At 42.5% G+C, this 19,534-nt stretch overlaps 1 protein-coding gene across 1 annotated transcript in view; it reads right to left on the bottom strand.

The window, feature by feature from the left end:
* Positions 1-18,177, bottom strand: part of LOC121860289 (homeobox protein B-H1-like) — a 61,383-nt gene extending 43,206 nt beyond the window's left edge. Inside the window, exon 1 of the mRNA XM_042357364.1 lies at positions 17,346-18,177. Coding sequence (XP_042213298.1) covers positions 17,346-17,703 — 358 coding nt within the window. The 5' untranslated portion in view covers positions 17,704-18,177. The remainder of the gene's footprint in view (positions 1-17,345) is intronic.
* Between the last annotated feature and the right edge of the window lie 1,357 nt (positions 18,178-19,534).

Below are 19,534 nucleotides of genomic sequence, written 5' to 3'. Positions count from 1 at the left end.
GGGGGAGGACGAGCGTGACTGTGTGAGTGAACAGAATGACGACCCGAACGGGAGAGAGATGTAGGGTAACTCAAGTACTCAGGCCGGGGTCAGGTCCCTTGGGTCCTGACCCAGGGTGTGTCAACTTGGTACTCGCTGTTATATGTGTTGTAATTCTCTGGGCTGTAAGCTGCGGTTTGATAATCAATCATTACACTTACTATTCAGGATGTGTGTTACAGGTGCACACTTATTATCCAGGTGTGTGTTACAGGTGCGCACTTACTATACAGGGTGTGTGTTACAGGTGCACACTTACTATACAGGGTGTGTGTTGCAGGTGTACACTTACTATACAGGGTGTGTGTTACAGGTGTGCACTTATTATATACGTATGTGTTACAGGTGTGTTACAGGTACACACTTATTATACAGGGTGTATTTTAGGTACGCACTTACTATACAGGGAGTGTTGTAAGTGCGCACTTATTATACAAGGTGTATTAAGCTGCGCACTCATTATACAAGGTGGGTGTTACAGGTGCGCACTTATTATACAGGGTGTGTGTTATAGGTGCGGACTTATTATACAGGGTGTATGTTACAGGTGCGCAATTATTATACAAGGTGTATTAAGCTGCGCACTCATTATACAAGGTGGGTGTTACAGGTGCGCACTTACTATACAGGGTGTGTGTTATAGGTGCGCACTTATTATACAGGGTGTATTATAGGTGCATTGTAGGTGCGCACTTATTATACAGGTGTGTTTATAGGTGCGCACTTATTATACAGGGTGTGTGTTATAGGTGCGCACTTATTATACAGGGTGTATTATAGGTGCGCACTTATTATACAGGGTGTGTGTTACAGGTGCGCACTTATTATACAGGGTGTGTTATAGGTGCGCACTTACTATACAGGGTGTATTATAGGTGCGCACTTATTATACAGGGTGTGTTATAGGTGCGCATGTACTATGCAGGGTGTGTGTTATAAGTGAGCACTTATTATGCAGGGTGTGTTGTAGGTGCGCACTTATTATCCAAGGTGTATTATAGGCGCACACTTACTATACAGGGTGTGTTATAGGCGCGAAATAGGTAAACATTGGTTTGGAAATAGAGTAGTGGACGAGTGGAACAAGTTACCAAACATCATCATTAACTCGAATACGCTGGCTAGCTTCAAACACAGGTTGGATGGATATATGAGCTATAGGGGTTGGGTGTAAATAGGGCTGCCCAGTATGGGCCAATAGGCCCGCTGCAGTTTCCTCCATTCTTATTTTCTTATTTTCTTATTATACAGGGTGTGTTAAAAGTGCGCACGTACTATGCAGGGTGTGTGTTATAAGTGCGCACTTACTATACAGGGTGTGTTCTAGATGCTCACTTATTATAGAGGGTGTGTTTTATTGATGCACTCTTATTATACTGGGCGTGTGTTATAGGTGCGCACTTATTATTCAGGCTGTGTGTTACAAGTGCGCAATTAACTATATATACAAGTTATGTGTTACAGGTACACTCACCATAACACAGAATTATCATACTATAATTACATTCACACCTGTAATAAATAATAAAGATATCTCAAATAGAAAGAAAAAAATTACCTTAACATGTAATCCATCCATCAGTGTCATTTCTAACATTAACTTAGAATTAGACCAATTTTGCATAGAAATAAGTTCTAAAACATTAACAATTGAGGTAAAGGACTTTTGATATTGAATTAGAATGAGTTGTAATATTTTTATTTGTTTGTTTACAGGTGAGTGTGATTAACAGGAACTCACGTGGATCTTATTACAGGTAAGGATAATTAAACTTAAATTATTATCTCATTAAGGTCTCTAAAACTCTCTTAAAACAGGGAGGTAAATTTAATATTAGTTTGGAGTATTAAAAGTTATTTGATACTGGAGTTTGTAACGGATATATTACGAGAACAAAGGAAGAAAATAAAAAGTGATTGACACCTGACTCTTGTTTGAGAAGTAAAGCAAGTCCAAGGTGTTCAGGTGGTCAGTGGCTCGGGTCCTCCACACCTGTCCTCCTTCCCTCCCTCCGTTCTTCCCTCCTTCACTCATTCCCTCCCTTCGTTCCTCCATCCCTTCCTCCATATCTTCCTCACTTCTTTCCCCCTTCTTCCTTCTTTTCCCCCACCCTTCCTACCTCCCTCCTTCCTCTTTTCCATATTCTTTCCACCCTCCTTCCCTCTTTTCCTTTCTTCCCTCCTTCCTCTCTCTCCGCTCTTCCCTCCTTCCTCTCCCTCTCTCTCTCCGTCCCTCTCCTCTTCCATCCCTCGTTCCCCTTCCTTCATCCCTCCCTCCCCATTTGTTTAAGGTGTAGAAGCTGTCGCCAACACAACAACCACACCCTAAGTTAATGAGTGTCAAGGAATATTCCGAGAAGACCGGACAACTCGCTAACTGCACTGGCTAACCATTATCCAGTAACACGAACCGTAAATCGATTAACATCCAGGTTCCCAATTACTGCTGGGTCGACAAAGGGAAATGGTGTAAAGAAACTTGCCCATAGCTTGCGAGCACGCTGACCATTACACCACAGGTCACCACATCTGCCATATACTACCACATACTTATCACGTGCCACCACACAGCTACCACATACGTACCACCAATCACTTACCACATACTTCCACATACCCGCCATTTACTACTGCCACATACCATTACACAACTACCATATATTACCACATACCACCACACAACTACCACATACCCACCACCAGTGACCTACCACATACTTCCACATACCCGCCATTTACTACTACCACATACCATCACACAACTACCATACAGTATCGTGTCTGAAGGCAGCCAATAAGATGTTTTCTCACTTCGCCATGGTGTTGCATAAAAATAACTTAGGTTAATTGTAATTGTCTTCAGGAAATTGAGGTAAAATTAATATACAATTACTGCAAATATCTTAGGAATATTAGAGCAAAAAATATCTTAAGTTGCACTGTAAATATTTCAAGAAAATTAGGATAAGAATTAACTCACGTATTATTGTATATAGAATGTTAAGGTAAAATTAAGATACGAATTACTGCATATCTCTTAGAAGTTAATTAACATACAAACCACTGGGAAACAGTTCAACACATGCGGTCCACACCACCGAGCACCCAAACCTGTGTCAACCGCTGCTGCCCTCAACGCAAACCAACTCGTCCATAACCCGTAAATTGTCATGTAAGGCCTAAAAACCTTCACATGACAAGTACTAAACAACATCCCAGAGTTAATGGCGCCTGGAGACCGCAGATGATGGGTAAGTGGTGCGTCCCCGGGGTAAACTGTGGTTAACTTGTAGGCTGTGGTTGTGTTTGGTGATCTTACTATTGGACGCCTCTCGCCTGTCATCGCCTAAGCTTCTTACGTGATATAAAGAGTCTGAACCTTTGAATTCTACGTTATGAAGAATCTGATCCCTTAAATGCTACGTTACAAATGATCAAATACCTTAATTCCTTCGGTATAAAGAAGCCGATCCTTTAAATCCTACGGTAGAAACAATCCTATCCTTGAAATCCTTTGGTATAAAGAATCTGATCCTTTATCAATTATTATAAAATACCTTAACTTTGAATTATGTTAAAACAAAATTCCTATTCCCTAAATCTAATGACGTCACGGTGTAAATATTCGCATCATTTCACTAACTCGACAAGATCAGATCCGACTCGAATTTCATGAAGATTCGAATCACCTGACTCACAAAATATGACAATAGAGAAAATAACAGTAAAGAAATGCAGTCCATTTAACAAACACAGGGGGATGATTGACAAACACACGCACGATGAAAATAAGAGCAAGAATTAAGAGAAGGATAATGAGAGAGAATTTCCAGAGGGATGAGAAACGAAGCGAAACACAAGTCAGGTTCGAGCGATTCAAATGAAGCAGTGAAGCCGTGAGTAGTCAAGAAATCATTAACTCATAGTACTGAGTAATCAAAAAGACTTGATTGTGAATTGACATGACAACACACACGAGTGGCTGAGCTGTGCCTCGGCCGACGACGACGTAATAGTAGTAGTAGTAGTGGTGATTGTGATGGTAGTAGCGTTGATAGTAGTAGTAGTAGTGGTGATTGTGATGGTAGTAGCGTTGATAATAGTATTAGTTGTGGTAGTAGTAGTGATAGTGGTGGTGGTAGTGGTGGTGGTAGTGGTAGCTGTGGTAGTAGTGATAGCTGTGGAAGTGATAGTGGTGGTAGTTGTGGTAATGGTGGTACTCGTGGTGTTGTAATTTGGTGTGTCAAATCATGTGGGGTCTGTCACTGTGTGGTGAACTCATTTTGTCTCTTGACCCTCTACCCCCCCTCTACCCCCTTCTCCATTCCTCCTCCTCCCTATACCTCCCATCCCTATCCTTCCCCTCCTCCTCCCTACCTCCCATCCCTCTCCTCCCCCTCCACTCTCCCAACTGTCCACCTCCTCCGTCACCCTCCCCATCCACCACCCTTACCCCTTTCCTCAATTTTTCACGGGCGATTCAGTCAAGCGTTCTTCAGTAACTGGAACAGTGGGAGGGAGAAATACTTTATTCACTTCTCATGAATATTTGGCCTCCGTCAAATACGACTGCAGTTGACATAATAATCTAGCGGCGGTCGTCGATGGTTCAGGGGCTGGAAGTTTACTTGACAAATATTACCGGCACGAAACTCGGGCCTCGATTTGGCTTTGGGGAGTCCGATCACGTCAAATATTCAGAGACATCGAGATACAACTACTGGGCCACGGGGGAAGGGGTGATGGTAGGTGGGTGTGTTCCTGTGGTGGTTTTTGGGTACGTGTGTGTTGGACTACGAGGGTTAGGTGTGTGTGTGTGTGTGTGTGTGTGTGTGTGTGTGTGTGTGTGTGTGTGTGTGTGTGTGTGTGTGTGTGTGTGTGTGTGTGTGTGTGTGTGTGTGTGTGTGTGTGTGTGTGTGTGTGTGTGTGTGTGTGTGTGTGTGTGTGTGTGTGTGTGTGTGTGTGTGTGTGTGTGTGTGTGTGTGTGTGTGTGTGTGTGTGTGTGTGTGTGTGTGTGTGTGTGTGTGTGTGTGTGTGTGTGTGTGTGTGTGTGTGTGTGTGTGTGTGTGTGTGTGTGTGTGTGTGTGTGTGTGTGTGTGTGTGTGTGTGTGTGTGTGTGTGTGTGTGTGTGTGTGTGTGTGTGTGTGTGTGTGTGTGTGTGTGTGTGTGTGTGTGTGTGTGTGTGTGTGTGTGTGTGTGTGTGTGTGTGTGTGTGTGTGTGTGTGTGTGTGTGTGTGTGTGTGTGTGTGTGTGTGTGTGTGTGTGTGTGTGTGTGTGTGTGTGTGTGTGTGTGTGTGTGTGTGTGTGTGTGTGTGTGTGTGTGTGTGTGTGTGTGTGTGTGTGTGTGTGTTTGTGTGTGTATCTCTGTCTGTCTGTCTCATAAGATAAATCATTGTTTTCAGTGAGATTAAACACTTGGTCTGTGTCCTTGATGACATACGTGGCCTTGCTGATGAATACAGATACAGACTCTGTCGTATCCATGAAGAGACTTACTATACATACATATAAACAAATAGAAAAATATAATATGATACTTACTCTAACACAAAGACGATCAGTGTTTTAACCTCTGCCAGCAACAAGGGTGAGAATGATATGGGTAGGAAGAGTGCACACAGGCCGACCCTCCAATCTTTACAGACCCTCCCCAACATGACGCCCCATAAAACATTCTAATTTGCATAATCAAGTGGCCTAATCAAAACCCCGTCATCACTGGCCTTGCGGTGAGGCTGTCAATGACTCGTGACAGATGACTGCAGTAAATGGCCCTAAGTGCGGTAATGACACGGCTTGTGGCTCCGGCTCCTGTGAGTGGGGCCGTAGTACTTGACCACAGCCGTGTTGGTTGATGGCTCTTGACCAACGTAACCTAAAGTGAAATTCGACTTTTTTATATAATAACTTAAGCCAGTTTAAAGCCAATCTCGGTTATATTTATTTAATTGTGGAAGTGATGTCTGCGAGTGAGGATTGAGGGAGGGGGGGGGGGGTATAGTGACCTACTGTATGTACACCATCAAACTCACTGACTTGTAGCAATTTGCGTAGCTACTAATTTACAACTATGAAGTCTGTGTACTGTGAACCTTGTGTCTCTAACCTCGTGAATTTACCTGAGGTTTGGTTGTGGCTTCTAACTAACGATAATTTAGTTTGTACAGTACAATGTGTCATTAGATGTTTGTGTTTACTTTCTCTTATTGTTTTTATTTACAGAGTTCTTTGATGTTTGTGATTACAGAGACCCGTGAAGTATGTGTTTACAGAGACCCTTGAAATTTGTTTCCTCTCCCTTTCCCTTGTGATCTTAGACTTACTAGACAAGTAATTAGAGTAACCATTAAGAACACATTAAGGACGGTCGTAATGTGATCTTTATAATGCCACTTGAAAATCTATGTCACAGATGTCATGGTTAAGATTACACTTGTGTAGAAAATGACAGGGTACACATTGACGTTTTAGAAGTGTAATTTTCTCAAAAGACTCTGTATATACTCAAACATCAAGAGACTCTGTAAACACAAATATCAATGGACTCTGTAAACACAAACATCAAAGGAGTCTGTAAAACAAACATCAATGGACTCTGTCAACACAAATATCAAAGGAGTCTGTAAACACAAACATCAAAGGAGTCTGTAACACAAACATCAATGGACTCTGTAAATACAAACATCAAAGGACACTGTAATCATTCTGTATATAGCAACATTTGACCACAGTGAAACAATGACTTTCGTCCCAATAGAACATAGAAAACTAAATTTCAGGTAATGATCTTAATATTAGCTGTACCTGCAATTTTGGTTTGTTTTAGGAATCTTTTTAATATCTAAAAGTAAATGTAACAAAACAGAGATACAAAGTGACCCCGAGGTTGTAAAGGTAATAATAATATATTCATCAGCCAACAGAAACATTGCACACATCAAGTTGGTACAAACAGCTCAGCTCAGTCCGTTATCCTGGGAGCCTTGACGCGCTCCTGGTAATCAAATTTCTTGATAAGTGACAAGAAAAAATATTTTATTCATGTATCATATGTAGCCTACACGTCGTCAGAGTGTTATAAAACCTACTATACGTGTACTACCTACCTAGTGTATATATATATATATATATATATATATATATATATATATATATATATATATATATATATATATATATATATACACACACACACACAAGGAGTATATATAAAATTCTGCGTGAGTATTAGTTCATCCATACTTTCTTATGACACGCCCCTATCGGAAAATGACAACTCCATCACCCCACAATTGTGTGTGTGTGTGTGTGTGTGTGTGTGTTTACCTGTTGGTTGCCTGAAGCCACTCGGCGATGAATGATGGACCTCCGTGTGTGGGGGGAAGAAAGGTACACAAGAAACTGACGTGCATGATATGAATGGAGTTTGTCCCGGGGCAAAGCACGATTTACCAGCGGCGTCCACGGTGCTCAGGGGTATCGAAGACCATTCACTAGGTTTCTATAACACCTTTACAGAGACTTGGATGAAATTTTAAGAGATTTTGATCATCGCTAAGTGGCAAACACGCCCGCTTGTGAGGGAAGAATTCTGGATTGTAGGATGGAAGGAGAAATCTATTTCTTCCTCTGCATGATTGATGACGCTGCATGGTAACTGTATAGCGTCGTGTAGCGCCTTGTTGTCGCCTCATGCTGTAGACTGGACTCGAGGACTCTGATGAGGTAGGAGTAGGGTAGGTTAAGGATGGGTTAGGGAGAGGTAGGGCAGGTTAGGGACGTGTAGGTGGGTAAGGAAGTGAGGGGCGGCGGTGGTTGTATGGAGCGTCACACGACACACGTAAACCATTTACACCGTAATAATAGTGTCGTGTAAAACAGCAGTTGTGGGTGGCGGTAGCAACATATGGAGAGCCGAGTGTTCCGCCACTGTGTCCTGAGAACCGGCATTTATCACGTAAAGTCCTCGGCACTCTCTCATTTAAAAAGATGATTTACGGACCAGTAAAACGTTTATTTTGGCTCAGCCCTCTGTCAACACGTGAACGTTGATGACCAGCTGACTGATCTATACGTTTCCCACGCTAGCCTGGACAGCTGAGAGATAATGTGCGTGTGTTTTCCATTTCTTTCCGATATCGATTTGTACTTGTGTGTGGAGTTAAGTACTGAATCTTGAGGATAGTGGTCTCTCTCTCTCTCTCTCTCTCTCTCTCTCTCTCTCTCAGCCTCACAATTTTTTCTCCAATCCATCCCATGTACGCAGCAGATGATGATGATGATGATGATAATAATGATGATGCTCACCTGTTAGTGTCACGTGATTGTAATGACGCAATGGTTGACAGACATGACGTCTCACGGCCGCTGCACCCCGCAAGTACAGGGTTATAGATATAAGTAGGGGGTCTGTGGAGTCTCAGTGTGGCAAGTCGTAGTAGAGGTGATATTATACACCTGCCAAGTCAACCACAGTTTTCTTTCTTCTTCTTTTTTCAATAAAGATTAAGGCCATTATCGTCCTCACCAAGACTATCATTACATATACATTATCGTAACTACTACCGCCTCTTTCTCCGTCTTCATTTGTACCTCAATTCACTCTACAGCCGCCATTTTCATCACAGTAATCGGCGTGATGATAAATTATCTCGATATTGTTGAAAAATTGAGACGTTCTCCTACTCGTGGGGACCCTGGAGTAGCACTAATGAGGCGCCTCCGTAATCAACCCCATGAGTCGACTAAACTCATGAGTCGACTAAACCCTAAACCCATGAGTCGACTAAACCCTTGAGTCGACTAAACTCATGAGTCGACTAAATTCATGAGTCGACTAAACCCACGAGTCGACTAAACCCACGAGTCGACTAAACCCACGAGTCGACTAAACCCACGAGTCGACTAAACCCATGTGTCGACTAAACCCATGAGTCGATTAAACCCATGAGTCGATTAAACCCATGAGTCGACTAAACCCATGAGCCGACTAAACCCATGATGTGTCAACCCCATGAAACAACCCACACACACATCAGGATGCTTTCACCTTCGTGATAACAAGCTACGACATGGACTTCCCATTCTCCCCCCTCTTTCTCCCTCACCTTTACCGCCCCCCCCTCACCTCCTCCCTCCCTCACCTCTACCACCCCCCTCCCTCACCTCCTCCTCACCTCTACCACCCCCCTCCCTCCTCCTCCTCACCTCTACCCCCTCCTCTCTCCACCCCTCCTCCCTCCTCACCTCTACCAACCTTCCCTCCCACCCTCCTTCCCTCCTCTCCCCCTCACCTCCCTTCCCCTCTCCCTCTCCCTACTCCTGCTCCTCGCCTCTACTTCAACTGTGCCTATTCCCCCCCCCTTCCTTCCTTCCTCCTTCTCATCTCTACCTCCTCCAGCCACTACTTCATCCTCGCCCCTCTTTACCTCCCTCTTACTTCTCCCTCTCTACTTACTCCCTCTCACTTCTCGTTGTCGTCGCTGCAATAAGTGGGCCCCAATATAGACCATTATCTCGCCATTACGTCGTGGAGGGGACGACCGACATGACACTTGAACATCATAGTGTATGCACCACTAGTTGTTATGGTCCCTGGGCCATGACTCATTAACTAGCTGAACGAGAGAAGGCCATGGGGAGGTTGAAGGAACGAGAGAGGGGGCCATGGAAGGAGAGAGGGGCCATGGAAGGAGAGAGGGGGAGGAGAGAGGGGGCCATGGAAGGAGAGAGGGGCCATGGAAGGAGAGAGGTAAAGAGGCAAAAGGGTCATGGGGATAGGGAAAGAAGGCCATGGAGATAAGAAATGGGGAAGAAGGCCAAGGAAGAAAGACGGGAGGGAATGATCTATGAAGGGAAGGAGGGAGAAGGCAATGGAAGGAGGAAGGGAGAGAGTAAGCCAAAGAAATAGGGAGGGGAAAAGGCCATGGGGGGAAAGAGGGAGGAAGAGGGCCAAAGAGGGAGGGAAGGAGGGTAGTGGGGGGAAGGAGGAGGAAAAGGGCCATAGAGAAAGAGAGGGAGGGAGGGAGGGATGTCCACAGAGGAGTTAGAGAGGGTGTGGAGTGGGGGGGAGGTTAATACATATTTGAATGCATTCGTGCACACACACACACACACACACACACACACACACACACACATGCAAAAACTAACGCGCGTAAACATCCATATACACGCACGTGCGAATAAGTGCGTACACACACACACACACATATACGTACACGTGTACACACACACACCCACATACACACACACACACACTTTTTTTACATGAAAAGAGTTTTTTTTTCGTCTTACTGTAAATTTTTCGTATATTGTGGGTCAATAAAATACTGAAGCGAAACACGAATGGATTCACACGAAAATACACACAAACAAACACATTCATACATCATCGTATATTACAGAGCAGTGTTATATGTCAACTTAAAATATAGATTTGTATTTTGTCGGTCAATAACGATGACGTCTTCCAGCGAACCTACTGGTGGAGGTGAGGGGGTGTTAGATGTGCCCAGACTGACATTAACAAAATTTCAAATATATTTTTATTTTTTACACCATTAACTTCATCCCTGATTGTTTTTTATTTTACCAAAAAATTTTTTTTTCATTCTTAAAAGAATAGTTATTAGATTAAATAACAAATGTCATTACCAAACGGACTAGTAACGAGGTCATTCGAGTTAATTGATTTAAGTAGTTTTAATATGTAGTATTTTTTTGTGTTTTTATTATAAGGGACTATTGGTGGTCCCCCTCCCTCCCCCCACTGATGACGTCAACATGTAATTTAACACCAATGGCAATGCTAAATTTCCTATTTTATATATATATATATATATATATATATATATATATTGGTGTGTGTGTGTGTGTGTGCGAGCGTAAGTAATAACATTTACGTACACGTAAGCACAAATATTATAACACATGTATATATATACATCCCCACATACAGCATGACCCCCACCTATAAATCGTCAGGACCAGAATGTGCCACCAAAACACATGGTGTAGAGCAACATACTTTCAAAATAATTCACCCTCGCCTCAGCGCTTAATTTTCTGCCTCCCTCGGGAGAGAGGCACTTTATTACGGTGAATATATCAACACACTGGAATAGAGAAATCAACTCGAAAGAAAAATCGCCCAGTCTTATATCAGGTGTGGCTGTTATGCGCCAGTCTCCCCACACCCTCCCTCCCTCCGATGTCCAGTTAAACAGTCAATACTCCTCGTCCAGTCAAGAATTAAAACCCTTTTGTGTGTACGTTTCCCACGGGCTAAACTCCCAGGGGGAAAATAAAACGACAGAAATTGCGCGGGAAAACCGAGAAAGAGAGAGAGAGAGAGAGAGAGAGAGAGAGAGAGAGAGAGAGAGAGAGAGAATTTGGCGCGAAAGTTTGTTGTTGTGGTGGTGGTGTTGAGGGGAAGGGAGGTTATGGCGTCGCGCGCGCAAGCCTTCTGGTCGCGTGACCCCGCTCATCTGGGACAGGAATCACCGCTCCACAACCATTCTCCTCCACTTATTAATTTGGCGGCCGGACAGCATAAAGAATGAAGGGTTAGGGGTGAGGGCGGGCAGGGTCGTGTCAGGGAGGGGCGGAGCTCACTGAAGGGCCTACTTCATTCTTATTACCAGAGCACTACACTCCCGCACGCTCCCTAAATGGACACCATTTTCATTATACTTTGAGTGTATATATATATATATATATATATATATATATAATGTGCGTAGAATACTGTATCACAACGCTTTAATTAAACAACAAATGGGATAAATTTAGATATTATGATCAGAATCTCTCTCTCTCTCTCTCTCTCGTTCATTCCTTCTTTCTTTTCCCCCTTGACAAGTGTAAAGAACTCTCCCTCCAACGGTGAAGGGGAGAGCAGAGGACCGAGGAAGACTGCTAACCTTAACTGTATAATGGCATCATCCCAGGTTAGGTCACCCACCACCACCACCTTCGTCCTCACTATAACTATCCGCTACAGACGGGTCGTGGCCTCTAGCGAACCTCTCAACAGGGTGAGATAATCCAGGTTTAAGGAGGGGAAGTACTGTTCCTTATCAGAATATCTATCGTAGTATTATTTAGTTACCTTAAAACTTGTGCTGGAGTGTTTGTTTACCTATGTTAAAGATTAATTAATACAGATTACCTGAAAATTAGACAACCTAGCTTATTTCACCTGAAGACTGACCACCCTAACGGTACCTTGGGAGGTTAGGTTAGGTTAGGTTAGGCTAATCTTCAGGTGAAATAAGTTTAGGCGTATACCACTGATCCTAAAACCTGGGAGATGATGTTGACGCTTCATGGACCCTTCTCAGTTATCTTGACTTTGGTTCACTTGTAAACAAACCCAATTTAACCTTGTTTATGTTAGTCATTCTTATATCTAATGTAGCCACAACCCGCCTGATTCATGGACTTGGAAACGTTGACGTGACTGGCCATTTAAGTAAGAGAGAGAATCCATTACACTTAGATATGTTCACAATTCATTACCCTGTACTTGCACTCACTGATATCTACCGAGATAAGATGTAGGCGCTTCGACACTTATTGATAGCCGGGTAACATGTAACACCTCTTCCTCACATAGAGACTCAGCCCCCTTCACCCTCCCCCACCGTCCCCATGGTGGACTGCCAGGTAGCCTGTCAGTTTAGTACAGGGTCACAAGGTGCCAGGGTGTTGTGTGTACACCTCGACTAATTCGGTTGGTCCTGGGATCGAACGCGGGTCAGTAGAATGGTGAGCTAACCACTACCATCGAGGCGGTGATAGCCACATACACACATTGATTTACACACCTGGTGCTACAAGCAGCATGATGAATCTGTCTGGAGCAGCAAGATTTTCAAGACTAAAATACAACTTAACTTAACGTATAACCATAGTATACTCGCATGTGTATTTTGTTTCTCAGTTAGCCATTATGCATGTCAACGTTACTGCCAGAAAGTTTTTAGCTAAATACACTTTCGTCCAGAACAACAACTTGTCCTCAGATAGCCTGAGTGTTTTACCTGTCTTCTTCCCCTCAGCCAATTATTACAAAAATAAGATTATGAAATTACTAAACAAAGCTTCCTCACTAAAGTATTCCTGGGAGGTATTTGGACCGTGTGTTAATGTTTATGACTCGTCTTCTCCCCCTCAAGCAATCATGACGAAAATAAAACTTGGGGAATTACTAGACACTTGTATCCACTTAAGTGTACCCTCACCAAGTACTTGGATCATGCTGTGTCCACTGAAAGATAATGAGTAGTTTTTTTCTTCAAAATTAGTTGAGTTTTAAATACTTAGAACTTGTGTTGATAGACAAAGACTTATTATTTAGGTATTCAGTCTTGGTGAAGGGTGTCGCTTTCCACCATCCCGGGTATTAGGCTGAGTGTGGCACCATCGTCACCTTTAAGAATGACTGTTGTACTGCTAGTCAATCCTTCGTTTAAATTGACCTGCAATGTGAACTGAGAATAAACAAAATAACCTTACAAGTTTTAAATCCTCTGATCCCATGGTCACATGACACCGTAAAGAGATGGTCCTGATGGCGCCTCTGAGTGCATTACATTCATTAGTCTGATTTTAAGTTTATTCTGTTTTTCCAAATGAGACTCGACAGTCTGTAGTAAAACGTCATCAGGTCAACAGAGTATGTAAGAAGCCACGATATAGGCTTTGATCTCCTTATACTGTCTGCTGTGTTGTTTAATTTTCCTAAAGGTTCCCCTCAATATCGAAATCATCCATTTAATACTTTCTTGGCCCTGTGCAGATCACTATTAACCTCACCTCTTCAATACGATGACTTAAACCCTGATGACGATAACTTAACCCCATGAGGAGGATGACTTAACCCCCTGAGGACAATTACTTAACCCCCTGAGGACGATGACTTAACCCCCTGAGGACAGTGACTTAACCCCATGAGGACAATGACTTAACCTCAAGAACGATGACTTAACCCCTGAGGAAGATGACTTGACCTCATGAGAACGATGACTTAATCCCATGAGGACTTAACCCCATGAGAACGATGACTTAACTCCCTGAAGATGATGACTTAACCCCCTAAGGAAGATGGCTTAGCCCCCTGAGGACATTGAATTTACCCCACGAGGACGATGACTTAACCCCATGAGAACGATGACTTAGCTCAAGAGGTTAAAAAAATCTTACTCTGTATGGTAATTCAACGTACCCAAGGAGTTGAAGATAGGGGCTTAGATATTTTACTCATTAGGCTATAATTAATCGTACTCAATGGACTAGCACGTACTCATTAGCGTTAAGACACCTTTACTCACCAGGTTAACTCCTCGTACTCAAATTTCTGACATTGTTTCAGTAAAGTTAAACACATCGTACTCAAGAGATAAAAAAAAAAACATCGTACACATTCGACTGATTAATCGTATATTCAAGGAGGTTCAATATATATATATATATATATATATATCTCTCTCTCTCTCTCTCTCTCTCTCTCTCTCTCTCTCTCTCTACGTAAATATCATCATTATGGCCAATAAAAATACCACCATTCTCAGCTTCCTGTCTCGAATGTTTCTGGTCTGTGGTTAAAAAAATGGTAAGCCAAGAAACTCATTAAGGGATGGTGACGAGGCTGGAGAAAGTTGATCTCATTAAGGAGTTGACAAGAGCAGAGAGATGGCCAACTGGGTGTTTATTTTTTAGCTGTCAACAACGAATGTAATAAATATCTCTCAAAGTTGTTGTTGTTGTTTTTTCTTGGTGGTTTGATTAATTTCTTCTTCTTCTTCTTCTTTCTTCTTTCTTCTTTCTTCTTTCTTCTTCTTCTTCTTCTTCTTCTTCTTCTTCTTCTTCCTCCTTCTCCATTCTTCCTTTTTCTTCCAACAACGGGTTTCATAATATTTTCTTTTTATTTCAAGACCTGTTAACGGGTGAGACATTGTCCTTATCGAAGTCCTCCAACGGTTGGAATATTTTTTTTCAGTGTGCCAACGGGTGAACGAGTTTCTTTATGCAGTCTGTTAACAGGTGGGGAAAATGAGTCATGTAACGAGTCAACTTTTTCTTTTCCTCCCTTTTTGTGAATTTGTGGAAAAAATAATTATTTCAATATTTTCTATAAGTGGGAAGTCGTATCATTTTTAACGGGTTAGTCAGTCATCTTCAATGGGTTAAAATCCCCATCCTCAGAGGAATTAAACCACGTCTTCAGAGGGTTTAAGTTCTTATCATCAAGGGGTTAAACCAACGTCTTCAAAATTTAAACTATCATCCGCAAGTGTATACCTGGCCCCTGTATACCTGGCCCCTGTATACCTGGCCCCTGTATACCTGGCCCCTGTATACCTGGCCCCTGTATACCTGGCCCCTGTATACCGCATACAGTATCCCCTGTACTGCCTTACCCGGAAGTAAACAGTCTACTTCACACCTTACTGTATACCTTCCTCGTATCCGTTCTTGTATTTTATATCTTAATAAAAAATCAGATTCTGATTCTATTTGACGCTTGGCTTTTGTTATTATTAACGTCATCAAATATTCAGCCTTTTGTGTGTGTGTGTGTGTGTGTGTGTGTGTGTGTGTGTGTGTGTCCACTTTGTAAAGTAATTCACCTGATACTTTTGACATCATGCAGTACATTGTGGGGTTGTGTAGTGATTGTTTCTTTTTTCATGTTGTTATTCTGACATAATCTAAAACAGCTGCTGAAAACTAATTACAAACAGGTGCACGTAACCCATAGGTACGTACCAGGTGTTGCCAAGTGTTGAGGGAATTTTGGCTGCATCTATACACTACTGTGACAAATTTATGAAGTCTTCATAAAGTTTTAAATTTACTTGATATATCTAATGTTTGTTTATTATTATTATTATTATTATTTATTATTTTTTATTTAGTCTTTTTTGGGGCAATAACCGAGCAATTTTTTTTCAGTCATTTTGAACTTTGAGATTTATAGAAAATTTCGTCCAATATATGTCGAAACTGATATGTAATCCCGTTTAAGCAAAAATTTTACTGTACGATCTTCCGTCTGACGTCACATCTAAATACTGAAATCAAATACAATACTAGAAAATATTTATAATAAGGAATGTTTATGACCAGGAATACAATATTTCCGTAAATTGAAATTCATTGTTTGTCATTCATTTGCATACGGGAGCATTATACATGTACTGTAGGCATACATATTGTTATGTTGTTATTACTGTTGATGTTAATACTATTGTTATTGTTACTACAGATATTATTATTATTATTATTATTATTATTATTATTATTATTATTATTTTTATTTTTATTATTATTATTATCATTATTATTATTATTATTATTATTATTACTGGACTTACAGGTAAATAGTGTAAATGTATGAGCAAATGATCATTCATTGGTGTATGTATTAATTAACATGCACTGTGTGAGTCTCTGTGCTATCCATGCATAAGGTGTCAGTGAAGATGGACTTGTGAAGGTGGATAAGTTACATATACTTTAGTTGTGTTTTGTTATTTGCATTAATAATATGTGTACTGTATGCAGATGCAGAATTTATGTATCGTGTACAATTATGAACCAAAACAATACAATACATGACAATGATATACACTGTACAATATATTCAGTTCATGTTAATACACAGAAATTGTCGCGTGTACACACACACACACACACACACACACACATGCATAAGTATAAACAAGACACCGCTGATGTTCATCCTTAAAGTCATACAATTACACTCCTCTGGACAAGCATCTACTATTACACGTACATTTATAGTTATATACAAGCACTAGTACGGCCCATACTCATACACCTAGACATGTCCATATATCATATACTCACACATATCCCCAATCAAGTATATCCATTCATTTCTACCAATACGTACAGTACAGTCATGTATGTCACCATCAAGCTCTCTCAACTATTCTTATGGAGATACACGCACGGAAGTCAGTGCCGTACGCCCATATATTTAGGCTGTCACGAACATGCGTGTACACAGTGACATGCATACACAGATATATCTAACACACACACGCACGCGCTCATACACGTCCAGTGTGACAGCTGAAAGACATAACGTTATAAGTAAGTCGTGTTGATGTGTATATTCATACATGACGACAGGCCAGCGCCAGGACACGAGAAGCACGGTCACTATACACAGGTGAGTCTTATGACCTCCTGACCTTCCAACAGTTTCCCTCAGGTGAGACTCAAACAAGCAGATGTGTTGATTGTCCGTGAGTGCACTTGAAATCACTTACCATGGCGAGAGAGGAGGTGGTGGCTGCCCTCCTCGTCGTCTTCGTCACCATCCTCGTCGTCATGGTGATTGTCGTGAAGGCGTGGGTGGTCGTGATGGTGGTTTTGTCCTGCAGCTTCCTGTGCCTTCTGTCGGAGGATGTCCCCAATCATGAAGGAGGACGGAGCCCTGGCTAGTTGCTGCAGACCCAGGGGCAGGACCGTCATGAGTGGTGTGGAGGGCTGCTGCAGGGCCCCAATCTTGACTGCAGGTTGGGGCGTCCTCTCAGGTTCCCGTGATACCCTCAGGTCCGTGGGTTGGTCCTGGGGCGCTGGCGAGGGGGCGGGGGACGCGCCCCCTCGTCCTTCCATGTTGGTCATGGGCACTGCGGCGACCAGCGACCCGCGACACTCCCTCACTGCCACACCAGTGCCCACGCGCCCTTAACCTCTTCCACGCCTTCCCCTTGTCCCTCTGCTCTTACACTGAGCAACACACAAAGTTTCACATCGAAATCTCTCCAGTTCACTAATCATCAGGTCCAGCAGACAACACAGAATGCATCATTTTTTTTTTCGCCACAGACAAACTTCTTGTGTTTTTCTCCAGCAAGAAACCACCACCACCACCACCACCACCACGTGTCAAGAGTTGTGATACTGTGAGCCCCTCAGCGCCTTGCTTCTTCACCAGCTCCCTGGGATCGTCTTGCGCCGCGCTGAAGGTGCAAACTGGCAGCAAGTTGGGGTAATAATAAAATAATAATGACAAACGGCTCACTACCAAGTGTAATTCACATGTATCATTGATGGCGTGAGCGGGTGGTGGCGGCGAGGAACTGAGGACGGACGCGCGAGACAGGGCGCACTGGCGGCGGCTGGGGACACCGTCGCTCCTACCAGCCCCCGCCTCTCTCCTCCCCTCCTCCTCCTCCACCTCCACCTCCTCCTCCTCACTCGCTCGCTCGCTCCTCCTTCCCTCTTCCCATTCTTGTTCCTCTTCTTCCTACTTGATACTAGCTCTTAACTTTTGTATCTTTTGTTTAGTCTTCGGTTTTTTGTACAAACTTCTCAGACTTCCTCCTCCTCCTCCTCCTCCTCCTCCTCCTATTCCTACTTTTCTTGATCCACATTCCTTGTTCCCAACTCTATAATTGCATATGATCTTTTGTCCACGAGTATCTTATTATCTTAGCTCTTCATCCCTCTTCATCACTCTCACTTGTTCCTCCTATTCTTCTTCTGCTTTCATCATCTCCTTCCTTACTCCTTTGTCTCTCCTCTCATGTACTTCCTCATTTTCATTATCAACGCCTTCCCTCCCTCTCCTCAACCCCTTACTATCATTATCAACGTCTTCCCTCCCTCTCTTCATTCCCCACTCACTATCTTTATCAACATCTTCCTATCCTCTCCTCACCCCCCTCATTATTATTACCAACGTATTCCCTCCCTCTCCTCAACCCCCCCACTTCATTATCTTCCCCTCTCAATATCTTTATCAACATCTTCCTTCCCTCTCCTCATTTACTCTCCCTCACCTGCCTCACTCGCTCCCACAACTCACCTCATCGTGGGCACTAAGGGGAATATATTAGTCATAAGAGTCACAAGTGTTGGCCCCTCATGGATCAATATAGTTTGACCTTCTACCTGTATAACCTGTTCTTTCTCCTCTTGTCTTCAAGTTTACGTCATAATACTGGTTATTCTTGTTTCTCTTTTTCTCTGGTCTCTTCTTTTATTTCTTTATTGTTTTTTACCTATCTATCTATCTGTCTGTCTGTCTGTCTCTCTGTTCTATCTATCTGTCTGTCTGTCTGTCTGTCTGTCTGTCTGTTTGTCTGTCTGTCTGTCTTGTAGTCATCGTTATTTTGTTCTGATGTTATTAGCTTTATGTCATGTTATTGTTTGTTATTGTTCTCTCTCTGTATCTCTCTTGTTTTATCTCTCTTCTTATTTTCTCTTGACTGTTTTCTCTCTCTTCCTATTTCTTTATTTCATATATATACAGTTATTCGATTTCTTCTTTAGTTCCTTTATTTTGTTAATTTTCTCTTCGTTTTGTGTTTTATTCTTTATCTGGTATTTATTCTTTCTGTGTGTTGTTTCACTTGTTCTTCCTGTTATCTATACATCTGTTCTATCTATTGTTATTCTGTTCAAGTAGTCTTCGAAATCTACCTGGAGTCTTTAGGTTTCGTGAGGTGAC

Source organism: Homarus americanus, unplaced genomic scaffold (genome assembly GCF_018991925.1).
Source record: "Homarus americanus isolate GMGI-L3 unplaced genomic scaffold, GMGI_Hamer_2.0 scaffold54742, whole genome shotgun sequence".
Classification (NCBI taxonomy): domain Eukaryota; kingdom Metazoa; phylum Arthropoda; class Malacostraca; order Decapoda; family Nephropidae; genus Homarus; species Homarus americanus.
Note: the sequence above shows the minus strand (reverse complement) of the source record. Positions and strands in the feature narration are given on the sequence as shown.